The following is a 14,359-nucleotide window of genomic DNA, read 5'->3' on the forward strand; positions in this document are numbered from 1 at the left end:
CAACGTAACAAAAAACTTGTTTGGCCAAAATTTTTTTTAAATTAATTTTTAAAAACTAGATAAAAAATATCTTTTTTGAATTTTGACCAACTTCACCAAAAATATTTGAAATTTGGGCGAAAATCAGGCTTTTTTATGATTTTTTTGAAAATTTTGCATTTTTTGACCATTTTGGTGCAAATTTCTCAAAGTTGGTCAAAATTCAAAAAATAAAAAACGCTCCCTAGATATTTTTATCTAGTTTTTAAAATTAATAAAAATTTTTTTGGCCAAACAATTTTTTGTTACGTTGCACGAAAAATTTGGGCCAAAAACCTGTTTTTGGGATTTTCTCCAAAATGAGCATTTTGGCCCAAATTAGATCTCACAGATGAATTCAGCAAGTCATTTCCAATCTAAAAATGTATACTTTTATATTCTTTAGACTAATAATTTAGCAGTTATGAAGCCCGAAAGTTTCCATAATTCCAGGGTTAAGACCACCCTTAACCCCGCCCGTAGGTGATGTTTATAGCAACAACCCATTATCTAAAGGCCTGTTAATTAATTTTGTAAAAACGTTCCTATGATGAGATATTACCAAGCAAAATCAATGTTTTTTAAAACGTTTTTTTTGGGGGGGGGGGTCGAAACGTTTTAATACATTGAATGTAGAGTGTTTTTTTTTCTCTTTTCCACTGAGCACATACTTCGGTGCCAGTGCTTTTATTTTGTTTTGTTTTTATATACAAAAGAACAATTAAGAAAAATCACAAAAAATCATTAAAAATCACAAAGAATTACAAACGCAGCATTAATTACAAAATGTTACTACATTTTAAACTTAAACAAATTACAAAAGCATACTCAAAGAATCATGTTATCTGAAAACCAGTCTTTAAAGAATGTAGAGTTATAATCGTATAATGAAATGGTTTAAAAACGTTAAGTATGTAAAAAAACTACATTTTTAAAATGTCAAAATGTTATTGTAAAATATTTTTGCAAACGTTTAAAAAAATATATTGTCAACACTTAAATGACATTATGACTGTTTTGCAGCAGCAAAATTTTTTTAAAAACATTTTATACTTTTTTAACAGTTTTGTTATACTAAATTCGACATTTAAATATTTTCTTGTAACCTTTTCTAACCATTTTCGAAAAAGTTTTGTTTTTGTTTTGTATTTTTGAATCGCGTGCATAGACCAACCATAACCTTTTTTTGGAGTGATAACCCTTACTTAGGTTATTCTATAACAGTCCTGCCGGAAAAACCATATTTCTATAATAAGAAACATTTTAGTTCAGAACCACACGAGACAGTTTTAGTTAAGATCAATGGCGTATTTCCTGATTTCTTGGTCTTTATACGCCACCCGCAAGCGATATCTGGTGCTTTTAAATGATTAACTTGGACATGTTTTTAAGACAGTGACATCCCCTCAAGACACTCATTTAGCGATAGCCAGGTGACCTTTTGGTATACAGCTTTTACAATACAAATGAAAAATTGCGAGTATTCTTTAAGGTTTAGCAACTATTTTAAACTGATGCGATTTGGTAGTTCACAGTATATTGCGAATGGTAGTGAGCTTTGGCAAAAATTGCATTGATCATTACATAGCGAGTATGTCGAAGAATTCAAATATCACAGATATGCTTTTGTAGGTCCTGTGGTTCTTGAGATATGTTGTAAAGAGGGCTGAAACAACAACACTTAAAAAAAAACCGTACATAACTCATTACCAACGAATAAATCAAGCAAGTTTTCGGAGTATATGATTTGTAGAATGAACTTTTGCAAAACATCAAAGTGTTATTTTTCAATAATATATTGATTTAGATCATGAATATTGATTTTTTGACTGCTTCAACCAACAATACATTGCACTTAAATATCGAAACAAGTAAAGATGGCACGCAAGAGGGAAGGCATGAGTTCTATAAAGGCGTTCTGATATTTTTGAAAGTAAATTGGTCATTTAGATTAGATTCTGACAAAGAAAGAACTAGTATGGTGAATATGGGGTCTTCTCCCGGGGTACCTTAACATACAGGCTGAGTCAAAAAGAAGTAAACTCATGTTTGAGGGGCTGTAACTCAAGATCTGCAAGGAATCTGCTAAAAATGAAAATACCACTGGAAAGAGCAAATTCTACACGTCTAAATAAAAAAAGGAATTGTTGCAATTGCAGACAGCAAACTCGAGTTATACTCATTTGAATACAACCACCCATTTTTGTAGCTGCACACGGTTTCACTTCCCAAGTAGGGGCATACCTGTTATATTGATTGGTAAGGCGCGATATTCAAATGCAAATAAAGTTCTGTGGCAGGTGTGGTTTCGATCAATAATTCCTACATGTTAAAGGGCTCTTTTCAATATGAATTTTACCTCATTGCACTACATCATAATAAAACGGGCCAAATGACAACATGGCACCACAATTTACCGCACGGGAGCGCAAGTTTCTGTCGACGAAGTATCAGGAAACTAAGAGTCCCACTGAAGTGCAGCGTCTTTTTCGTCCCCAATTTCCTACAGCTAACCGGGTTTTATGTAAGGTAGCAGTATATAAAAATGTGAACAAGCTCAATGTGCATGGGACTCTAAGGAACAGACAGCCGGAAGCTTCAGGCAGACCACGAATTGCTAGATCACAAGTGACCATTGCTAGAGTTAGACATGCGTTACAGCAAGACCAAAGATCAGCTCAATCCTTTACCCAACATTCCCCAATCAAGCTTCTGCTGGATCGTTCGTAAAAACTTGAATTGGTATCCATACAAACTATAGTACCGTAATGGACTTTGTTGAATATTAATATAAAGCAAAAGTTGTCTTTTCAACAATAAATCCTGTTAGCACTTTGCTGATTCGTCGAGATTGAAATGGATGAAAATCAATCAGCCGTGTGCAGCTACAAAAATGGGTGGTTGTATTCAAATGAGTATAACTTTAGTTTGCTGTGAGCAATTTCAACAATTCTTTTTTTTTATTTAGACGTATAGAATTTGATCTTTCCAGTGGTATTTTTATTTTTAGCAGATTCTTTGCACATCTCGAGTTGCAGCCCCTCAAACATGAGTTTACTTCTTTTTGACTCAGCCTGTATGTGTTAAAGCCATATTATAACATTTTCAAACAAAATAGATTAGCATTTCTTTGCCATAAAATGTTAGCTTTATTGTCAGATAAATCTCCTTTTATTTTTGAGCCTTACAACTACGGCAAAGCAAATAAAATTGGAATTTACTACCAGCGCACATGTCGCCAATACGTACCACTCCTTCGGTCATGTTGTGGTACGACCCTTGTGTATATCACTGTCCCGCACGTCGTGTACGTACTGTGTGTTATGAACATCGTGTATGCGTTCGACTAATAATTCCATCGTAATAATTTAAGCGCCGGTTCCGGCGTTTAATTCAAAATCTCGGATTTTGACAAAACTACAGCACCTAGAGTCTTGATTTTTGCAGGGTTTATTGGGTTAATAAAGTACAATTTAATCGTATAAAAAAGGAATTTTAAAAATTCAGTGAGGTCGTCTTCCTCAGCAAATGTTATAATATGGCTTTAATTTGAATATCTGTTACTCGTATATACAGGTAAACTCCATCACATCTATAATCGAGCCTAAGATGACTGTGTCTATGGTAACTTGGTTAACCAGACTCCGTGAATCACGCACTGCACTTTTGGTTGTTGTATTTATTGCACTCTTTCTGGACGAAACCCTTATGACCGTTATTGGTGAGTTATTTGAGCTTTGATAGTTTAATTGAAATGGCAGTTCCTTTTTTTTTCAAAATTATTTTCATGATAAAAACAAAGCCTACTCTAGCATTATGTTATACGCATACGAGTACAAACAAACCACAACACGCAACCTGCACCCCCCCCCATACACACACACCCCTAACCGCACCCGGTACCCCAACAACTGTCCTTTAATAGATCTCTCCTTCAATCTCAGCGATGCATATAACACACACCCCGTTCGCATATCAACAAATGGTACACTCGCCCCTCCCCCGCATCCGCACCCCTCTCCTCACCCCCTTCCCCCCGACATTTGAGCATATATATTTTATAGTTCATGTGACTATTAAGCATTGTTGAACCAGGAAGTGGTAAGTTCACGTTATTCTTGATCTTGAACTCCGTACGTACATGCCTATGTGTATAGTAATAATGATGTTTTTCACTTGAAATATGTGCTTCACGCGTGCCCCCAACACACCCCCACATACAACCCCTAGATGAAACAATTAACTACCTGTGTTTAATAACCGAATTTAAAGTTTATGTTTTTATTTCCTTCAAACGTGCATGAAAAGTGCGCTAGAATCTGTGTCACAAGTCGCGATATTTATGAATGCATTGCTCGTGTACAGTCTCGCCGAGACCCTTAATTGGTAAATAATTGCTGTTCCAATGATTTGAAATTAATAGCTTCGATGACTTCTATCTACTACGGGACAGGGTCAAATGTAAATCATTGAACGCTATGCTTTATGAGATATTGCTATAGGTGTGAATTCAATTTCTTTGGTATTTTATTATTAGAAACTTATAAAATACTAGTGTTTCAGTATTATTCTAATTATTAATAGGCCTATAGCAAATCTTCATAATTCGTACAGTAATTTATATATTTTTGCACAATATTTGTAAGAACAGTTTCGGCAACTTACTGGCTGAGTTTTTAGTAAAATTACAGCACTGTTTTACCAGCAGTGTATAAAAGTTGAATCTCGATGATTGTAAGGCAGTTTTGAGCCTTTTGAAAACCATGATACTTGGGCCAAATGGATTTCAATGGGACTAACAAATAATTATTGAATAAAATAAATAAATGAAATAAACTCAAACAAGGCAAAGTTCACGGATCAGGTATAGTAATTTGTTCTAACTTTCAAATTTCATATCTAACCTACTCTACATTTCGACAATAAATAAGTGATTTGAGGCATACATCCTGGCTAAAAATAATTATTAAAAAAATACCTCATTTTGTAATTAGGGTTTTTTTTAAAGCCACCTATACGGTACAGTGTAACATTGTACAGTGTCATTGCAAAATTAAATGGACTAGTCCTTGTCATGTGGGACAGGGTTAGAAAAAGGCATACAGGCGAGGGTATGATATAATTAGGAATTATTTCCTAGCCTCTTAACCACATGGTTGGTGGGCTACAATAGCTATTCAAGTTAGACACATGCAGCTATGTAAGGGATAAACTACGCATTGTGAGATATGGGTTCAAGTGGAACTATAGCTCAATGCGTGAACAAAAATTAGAAAATTTGAAGAAGAAAAAACTGCTCGACAAATGCATATATAGCTATAGTAACCTTGTGCCATTTTTTTTTTTTCTGAGATTCGCAAGGAGTTGGTGATTTTTATAATTATCATTGATGCATTTGATGGGATGTAGGGCTGGCCTTTAATGTATTTTTTTTTCATTCTTTTAAATTCCAGTTCCAATTATTCCTGACTACCTTCTTTTCATATGCAAAACTTCAAAATGTCTACAGAATGGACACCTCATGGAAGGAGAAAAGTGCAACTATGACGTCACAGTTCCTCCTATCGAATCCAATATAACTACTCCATCCCGCTGGACTCTTATTAGTACGGATGCACCTGAAGATGTTAATGTAACCATTGGACCTACACCTAACCCGGAAGAGATATGTTATAGTGAAATAACGGGAAGAGTTGGTTTATTGTTTGCGTCCAAGTTTTTACTTCGAATAATATTTAGTCCAATTGCGGGATATCTTACCATAAGGTATGTGATTTACCCATAATCCTCGTCAAAATGTGTTGGAACACTAGGCCTAAAAAAATCATTTGATTGGCATAACATTAAAAAAAATTAGGGTAGGTCGGTCGGGATTTTTTTACGTTACTTTTTAAGCTGTAAATTTCGTTTGACAATGGCTTTGGAACTTTTTTTCTTCTTTTTTTTTAATATATTTATTTTTATTTATTTTTTATTTTTTAAAAAAAAAAAAAAGTCAGGGTCGGGCCTTATTTTAGGGTCGGTCAGGTTACGCCAATCGAACATTTTTTTTAGGCCTTATGGAAAACGTGCACCATATTAATATTGCATTATTTCTATGAGACTGTTTTGGCTCTCACCTAACGACCCTAAAAAGTGATCATTTTCTCACCCAATTTTCTCCCTCAAAGTCCAAACGGTTCGTCTCTCACCCAATGACCCCACAAGTATATTCATACAATTTGCTCTCACCGATTGCTCAAAATAATGCTCTTACCCAATAACCCCATTTTTGTTTTTACTTTTTGCTCTCACCGAAAGCCCATGTGTAAATGCCCCTCGGACGATTCACTCCAAAGAAGCTTATTATAAATAATTACATTCGACAAAAATTCAACTAAAATTCTGACAGTTAATGATGTAGCAACATTCATTGTAAATGAAAATGTTTGGGTTTTTAAAAATACTTATAATTATATATTTTCTGGCAAAATTGTTTTAAACATTAGTTAGTGTTTACATGTAAATAGGAAGTAAACACTAACTTTTAACAGTAAATTAAACACACTCATAAACACTAAATTATAAATATAGATTAGCGAGGGTTTAATTAAGTGTTTACCTCGCATACCTTAACTGTATAAACACTAACAGTGTTAGGAAAGTGTTGCAAGAAAACACATTGAGGTGTTCATGTAAGTGTTTAAAACCTAAACGTTTTCATTTACACTGTTTAGTGTATTTTGATCCTATGTTCTTATATCTTTTCTATCTATTTTCTCCTGGTTAGAATGGGGTACTTCTCTTTATTGTTCATTGGAGGTTTATTGATGATTGCTTCGTGTTTAGGTGAGTTCTCTGACGAGGATTTAAAAAGTGAAAGAGCACATTTTAAAGAAAGATTGCGCTCTTTCACTTTTTTACTCGTACTTTTTTATTAGTGTTTAAAAGTGCTAATAATTAGCCATCAATGAACTGATTACAATTATGTGCGTGTATAGTCTATGCGTATTACCGAACAGTGGAGGAGGGGAGGAGTGCTTAGGATGTGATGGGTGTATGGGGTGTGGATATCAATTCAAAACACGCACGTTAAAGTATTTTTTATTTTTAAATACCATGTTTGCTCTTTCTACTTAGGTCTGGAAACTGTTAACTCCTTAAACATGTAGTACATCTTCAACACAACCACTGTGTAAATTCCGCATTCTAGTAAACTCTTAAATCACAAAAGAGGCATGTCGAATGTATAGGCATTTGTACTCAAATTGAGTATCCAAATACTCTTGATCATTGTTCAAATTTGTTTTTGCTGCATGTGTTCTAACACAGTAACCCGCGTAAAGTTGTCACACAATTGTTCCAAATTTTAAATGCACATTATTGCTCAAAAATTACAATTTCCTCCATTCTCTACTTAAATTCGGCATGTAATGATTTCAAGTACGCACAAACATGCTTGGGTTTGGTTCAGTGATTTTGAGATTATCCTTCTTTTTTTTCAAAAAGATCTGTTACAGTTTTTATATTTAATTATATAGACATTAACCTTGTTCATATTTGTTCTTTTCTATTGTAGTATTTGCGATAGGACAAACATATGCATTACTATTAGTAGCACGAATGATCCACGGAGTAGGTGCTACTCTAAATGACGTAGGAGGTAAGTAAATATTTGAAAATTGAGAATGAACAAACTGCAGTTAATTCTCATTGATAATTTGTATCGTACATGTAGTGCTGATTAAATAGTTCAAACACTCAGTAGTGAATTGAGGGACCACATGGCTCCCTCGCTCGGAACAGAGGATGTGACTTTAACGAAACTATAGGCCTAAACTAAAATGTAGGCTATTGGTTTTCTTGTTTAAGGTGACCCCATGTGTCACCTCGACGTTACAGAAATATCCGGGTTTTGCTCTAAAAAGTAAAGCAAAGTTGCCAACTACTTTTGGTGTTCAATAACAATTAGTGGAACTTTCAAATAAACAATTTTGGGCAATTTTGAGGACTTTGCATTTGGGCATTTATAGCCTGTAGCCGCTTCTGGAATATTTATCATTAAAGCGCTTGACAGTTTATCCCACAGCGACTCTGATGTCACGTGGCTGTCTATTATAAACATGCACACGTTATGACTATCACCTTCACAGCTCTCATTTTACACCTGGTGGAGTGGGACACGAGAGATAAAGTGTCTTGCTCATGGACCGAGCTAAGGCCATATCACGACGTCGGCTCTGACGGGGCTCGCACCTACACCCTTAAGTGATTATGAGTCGAACGCACTAACCGTATAGCCCATATAGGCTACTCCCTAGAATGCCATGTTTGGTAATATCAGAGTGTTTGCAATTTTAAGGCCCTTAAAGTATATCTTTGCCTGTCGCGCACATGTGTTTACACTTCACATTTTGTCGACTTTACGGTATATGAATGAAGTGAGACCTTATGATGAAATTATAGGCCTTCTGCACACAAAAAGTATCCGAACACTTAAAGCAAAAACAATTCTTAGGGGCAAGCAGGATCACTCAAAGTAGGACATTTAAGACATTGTGTTGTATTGTATCTTTAAAAGTAATGATGATAAGTACATGAAAGTATACATTTTCAGAAAGGAAATGACACAAGAAATCCAACTAGCACGGCAGATTTTTGCAAAAATGAGCAGTTTTTAAGAAAAGCGCCAAAATTGATTTTCCATGCCAATTTTTTTCGGTCCGCCATAACAACTTACCCTAAATATCAAAATTGATGGAAATTGCATATTTGTGTTCTAAAGACACAATCTAGAAAGTATTTTCTTAATTTTTTGAATTTTTCCTTACTTTTAAAAGTATGGGTCAAAAAGGATCAACATTTGACTTTTTTTTTAAATTTGGACCAAAATTCAGTTCCTTTCTGAAAATGTATACTTTTATATACCTATCATCATTACTTTTAAAGATACAATACAAAACAATGTCTAAAATTTTCCAATTTGAGTGATCCTGTGTGGCACCTTAAAGAAAAATAAATCTAAATTGCAAAATAAAGTAGTCGATAGATGAACAGTTTTGTTCTATATTATACGTACTTCGGCTCAATGCGATTTTATTCCGCAAGATATACTTATTTGAATGAGTCGCAAATTTAGATTTAGATATTTCCTCTTTCAAAGATGATCTTTGCTACCTGTTGTAATTGTAATTTTTGTCATTTTAGGGTTGGGCGTTCTAGCATACAGATACCAAGACGACGAGGAGACGAGGGGCTTTGCCTTGGGTCTTGCCATTGGAGGGTTTGCACTCGGAGCCTTAAGTAAGCATGGAATCCTAACCAAAATGTATGACAATCATTTGCATAAAACATTACTGCACCCTGACGCACTTGAGATAGAAAGTCATCATAAGGGACCGTTTTGACAAAAAATTCGACAAACAAATTTGCGTTCCACATCGCGTCCGATTATTATTATCGAATTCCCCCTTGTTTCCCCCTTTTCTTCATTTAAAACTTAACATTCCCCTCTCGTGGTGCAAGTAAATAAATTCAATTCCCCCTCAAGACCCCCACCCCAAAAAAAATTCATATTACCCCTTAAAACTCATACTCCCCCTGACGTAAATATTGAACTGTCCCTAACGTACGTATTACACCAGCAACCCGTTGTCTAGTTTTGAATGGCATATAGTTGGTGTGTGCACATACTGAGAATTTTGAGTGCGCTGGTTCGAAACCCACATGTCGATTGTTTCCCTGTCTCAATTTATTTTATGTCCATTTTGACGAACTTTCTTTTCTGTTAGAAAAGTTTAATTAAGGATTTTTTTGGGTATAAAGACACGCATTGTGCTTTATAACAAAACTTGGGGCAATATTATATCGTTTGAATGCACCTTTCCCTTAAATTAACACAGTCAAATGTACCAATGATTTGAAAATATCTTCGGAAAAATGGCTTTAAAATCCATTATCATGATTATGCAATTCTCCGACTAGATAAATTATTGTACGGTTTTCATGAAGATACACCGTAGACCTGTATAATAAGTATTGTTTACAAACACACATTATTTGCGAGTCAAGATTCACTAACGCATGATGACAGGTTGTGAATTAGATGAACAACATTAATTAAAATGAAATGAAATTTTAATTCGTACTTGACCTGACCCTCTCCGATTTTAATTGATAACCATTCCGCATTTGTCGTGGCAGATACATCATGTCATTATACGTAACTCAGACTTGAGAAGGGGTTAAACTTATTGAGCATTGGTATAATCTAATCCAAAAACAATGGGAGGGAAAATAAATCAGAGAGGGAATATGCAGGTTAAGTTAAGTTTGCCTGTAATTTGACCATTACAAATGAGGTCCAAATGCAAACACAAGTTGCATCAAATTTGGTCTGGTTGAACTCCAAAACATGTTGCATAAATGAAGCAACAGAATGTGTGGATCTAATAATACTATGGAGATGGTTCCAATTGGGCACCATAGGGCCTACGCTGAAAAAAGCCTATCTTGTGGTACTTAGTTTTAGAAAGCTGATTACCACCAACAAAGGATCAGATGAAAATCTGGCCTTTGTTAATACCATTAAAAACTATTTAATCATGTAACATATACCAGTGTATACGGTTTATTGTTGGAAAAATCCAGAGAAGATGAGTATCCCACATAGAAATGATAATATAGAAATGATGACGTTATTAGCTCTTAGTAGCACTTCCCTTTCTCAAATTAGTCATGACAAGCTCGAGGCAAAATTGATATTTTACAAACCTTTATCATGCTTCGAATGTTTGGCCTGATGGGGCATATTATGAAAAATTACCAAAGAGGTTTTATGAACTTTAAAGTGGCACTGACCGATTATGTGCGGATGATACGTTGATTTCATCGAACATCAATCAGTGTAACTACTGAACCCCGTATACTATGGATTTAAAAAAACAAATATTAGGCCTATTCGATGGAATTTACCTAGGCCCCTATAGCTGCATATATTCGAGTCTCAATTTTGCTCAAGTTATGATGTCATAATGACAAGAACATCAACAACGACAACAATAATAAAAGTACAACAATAACAACAATTATAAAATGTCCTTTCAGCATACGATTCATGTCAAAAAGTGCACATTTTGTGTAAAATTCACATTACAGTTGTACCTCACCGTGTCACCTTAAAGGCTAGCCTAAGGCATACTTTTTCAAATGTTGTTTTTATGAAAGCATAGTTTAATCATTTTTGATGATTATTTCTGGCAGTTGGTCCTCCGTTTGGAGCGTTGTTTTATGACGTTAGTGGAAAATCGGTGCCATTTTTAATTTTGGCTGTCCTGATAGCGGTGCTTCTGGGTAAGTTTATTCAGTCATTTGATATAATTGATATCATAAAAACATTTATGTATCACATATAGATAAATAATATCAGCTAAAAATGGTTGCTATCTTCAGTAGATAGCAACTGTATCGTAAAGTAACTTACACGATTTTCTTAAGTATAGATAACAGTACTAATTGCAGTAGCAGCTATGTATAATAGCCTCAGTAGATAGCATTCCATAAGACAATAAGAAAATCAACGTTATACATTTATCATATTGCTGTGTTTAGTGTACGTAGCAGTGTCATCAATAAGAATAGCTTGTCTTGTATACGTAACGATTTCATCAGACAATAAGATGCTTTAGGTAGTTGTAAAATGTTACTAGAGCTTGATATCTTGCTAAACATGTTAAAAATGTTCCTAAATATTGCGATCTTCAAAATATAGCATTCCATTAGACAATACAATATTAATAATATCAATTTGCTTCGTTAGCAATTTGTAATTTCAGGCTGCTATCTTCAGTAGATAGCAGAAAATCAACGTTATGCATTATCACATTGCTTTGTTTAGTACGTATAGTAATCTCGTATCAATATGAATAACTCAATAAGTTCTTAAAGTTTGCCAAATGGTGCTATCTTCAGTAGATAGCTTTCTATAAGACAATGTATCTTCAGTAGATAGCGTTCCATAAGACAATGAAAAATCAACGTTATGCATTATCATACGTAGCAATTTCATCAATAAGAATATTGTTTAATGTAGTCAAATGCTGCTATCTTCAGTAGATAGCATTGCATGAGACAATAACAAATGCAACGTCTTGCATTACCATACGTAGCAATTTCATCAACACAAAATAGTGTTTAATGTTGTCAAATGTTGCTATCTTCAGTATTCCATGGGCCGACAAGAAATGCAACGTCACGTGTTATCTTGTTATTTTGTTTAATACGTTTAAACAGTTTTTCATGAATGATTTGACAATAGCTTAGTTCAATAGCTCAGTTGTCCGTGTCTGTAAATGCTCTACATGTCATGAAACAACAACAAGTAAGCTATTCCATTTAAAATCCACACTACCCTGTGGACGATTTAGCTAAAGTCTTCCACAGAGGGAATAAGAGTTTCGAATAGAATAGACAATTGAGTGACTTCGATTTGAAATACTCAATCTAGTTGTGGCAGTTGTGGATGATATTTGTATAAAGCCATAATACATCGGGGGAGTATGGGTTTCAAAATGATTAACCCTGACCAATTACATTTGAAAAACATACTCCCCTGTGGTAGATATTGCTGAAATTTCTTAAACTCTTTTATGGTGAAAGGAGGAGCAGTTTTTAGTCTAGCTGTAATGTCGGGAGATATAGTAACCAACAGTGACATGTATGGCTAGAGGGCCAATCAGAAATCATTTCTGGCTCGCTGTTAACGGAAACAAAATATCCATCTCAACTCATTGGTTATTTAGTGGGTAAAGCGAACACTGGTTGATTTTGACCAATCAGAGGAATTGTTTTATACGCGCTAAACGCAACTGTCACGTTCATTGGTCAGTTGCAAATCGCTTATCACGGCGATTTTATTATATGAGTTTACTTTAGAGAATGGACCTTGGTGTACCATCTCAATGCGAATATATCACAGCCAAGAAATATGACTTTCAAACTACTCGTCTTTCATATTCATTTATTGAGATGTGTGTCGTGATCACGTGCTTATGCTGAAAGAGCATTACACTGTACTTGGGTTCTAATGTCCAGCTGTAACACGTTTTTGAACAAATACATAGGCCTACTTTAAACAGATAAAAGTGTTTAGGAAAAACTGAAAATATTTGGTTTCTATATTTTCAAGAAACGATTGGTATTTTTGGAAACCCCTACTCCAAAACATCACAATTCACAAATCAAAACCTGACAATATCACACTGTTTTGAAATGGTGACACTGTGAAATTTATGACTAAAAACACATCAACATGCTAAATCCTTTCTATAAAAATTTTAAATTTCCACCAGTGTTAGAAGATCTCGCTTTATGACGTAACAATATTATGTTAACTTTTAAGTTAACAAGAGATTTAAAGCTATTTAAAAATCTCTTTTTTTATATTTGTTTGCTTGTTTTGATGTTTGTTTTTTGTTTGCTTTTTTGTTCCAGTTATGGAAATGGTCGTAATGGAACCAAGATTAAAAAGCCTCGAGGAACTTCCTGCGTCACCTATTATTAAATTAATCACAGACCCACAGATATTAGTTGCGGCAGGTTAGTATAATTATGGTAACCTTGGTTAAGGTCTGGAAAGTAGGAAGACAAAAACACAGAACCACACCCTTATACCCTAATGTTGTGATTATGTAAACTGTGATTGCAGTAGCGTGAAGCAAGTTTTTTAGTGAGAGGGCCCAAAGCCAAATTGTCGTCCTAATTTGTCAAATTTACGACCCATTTTAGTCATTTCAATGAAACTTTACACTTCGCCGTCCCCATTTTCATCACTGAAAATTTCTGGGGGGTGCAAATTTCCCCCTGCTCCCCCTGGCTACACCAGGATCCAGAAATACCGGCCTAAATACTTCATGTTTTTATTTATTTACAGGTGCTCTAACCGTGGCTAGTATGTTGATGGGATTATTAGAACCATCCTTACCAGTTTGGATGGAACAGAATATGAACCCAAGAAAATGGCATTTAGGTAAGAACTATTGCCTTTTCATTAGGAAATGAATTGGGAGACAAAAATACTATGCTGAGCCACAAGCCTGGGTGGCTCACGCTCCAGTAATTTCAGATGATTGAGCTCAGTAATACATCAAAGAATGTCTTCCAATTCATGAAAACAAATAGATAATCAGCTTATCGGATTAAAAGCTTAGAGGGAAGGTCTTGCTGCTCAGCGAGTGTTTGTAATTACCAGAAGGTTTTCTCCAAATTCATTCTCTAATGTGTTGGGTATTCAAGAGACAATTGCTACTAAAGCGTAGAATTAACACAATGCAACCAATTTCAGTCAGTTGAAAATCAGTGCAAA

At 34.8% G+C, this 14,359-nt stretch overlaps 1 protein-coding gene across 1 annotated transcript in view; it reads left to right on the forward strand.

The window, feature by feature from the left end:
- LOC140167372 (synaptic vesicular amine transporter-like) overlaps positions 1-14,359 on the forward strand; it is a 36,596-nt gene that overhangs the window by 12,563 nt on the left and 9,674 nt on the right. The window contains exons 2-9 of the mRNA XM_072190680.1: positions 3,595-3,739; positions 5,472-5,784; positions 6,788-6,846; positions 7,577-7,660; positions 9,205-9,300; positions 11,260-11,349; positions 13,489-13,593; positions 13,928-14,023. Of these exons, the coding sequence (XP_072046781.1) occupies positions 3,628-3,739; positions 5,472-5,784; positions 6,788-6,846; positions 7,577-7,660; positions 9,205-9,300; positions 11,260-11,349; positions 13,489-13,593; positions 13,928-14,023 (955 nt within the window). The 5' untranslated portion in view covers positions 3,595-3,627. The remainder of the gene's footprint in view (positions 1-3,594; positions 3,740-5,471; positions 5,785-6,787; positions 6,847-7,576; positions 7,661-9,204; positions 9,301-11,259; positions 11,350-13,488; positions 13,594-13,927; positions 14,024-14,359) is intronic.

This window comes from Amphiura filiformis, chromosome 13 (genome assembly GCF_039555335.1).
Source record: "Amphiura filiformis chromosome 13, Afil_fr2py, whole genome shotgun sequence".
Lineage (NCBI taxonomy): Eukaryota > Metazoa > Echinodermata > Ophiuroidea > Amphilepidida > Amphiuridae > Amphiura > Amphiura filiformis.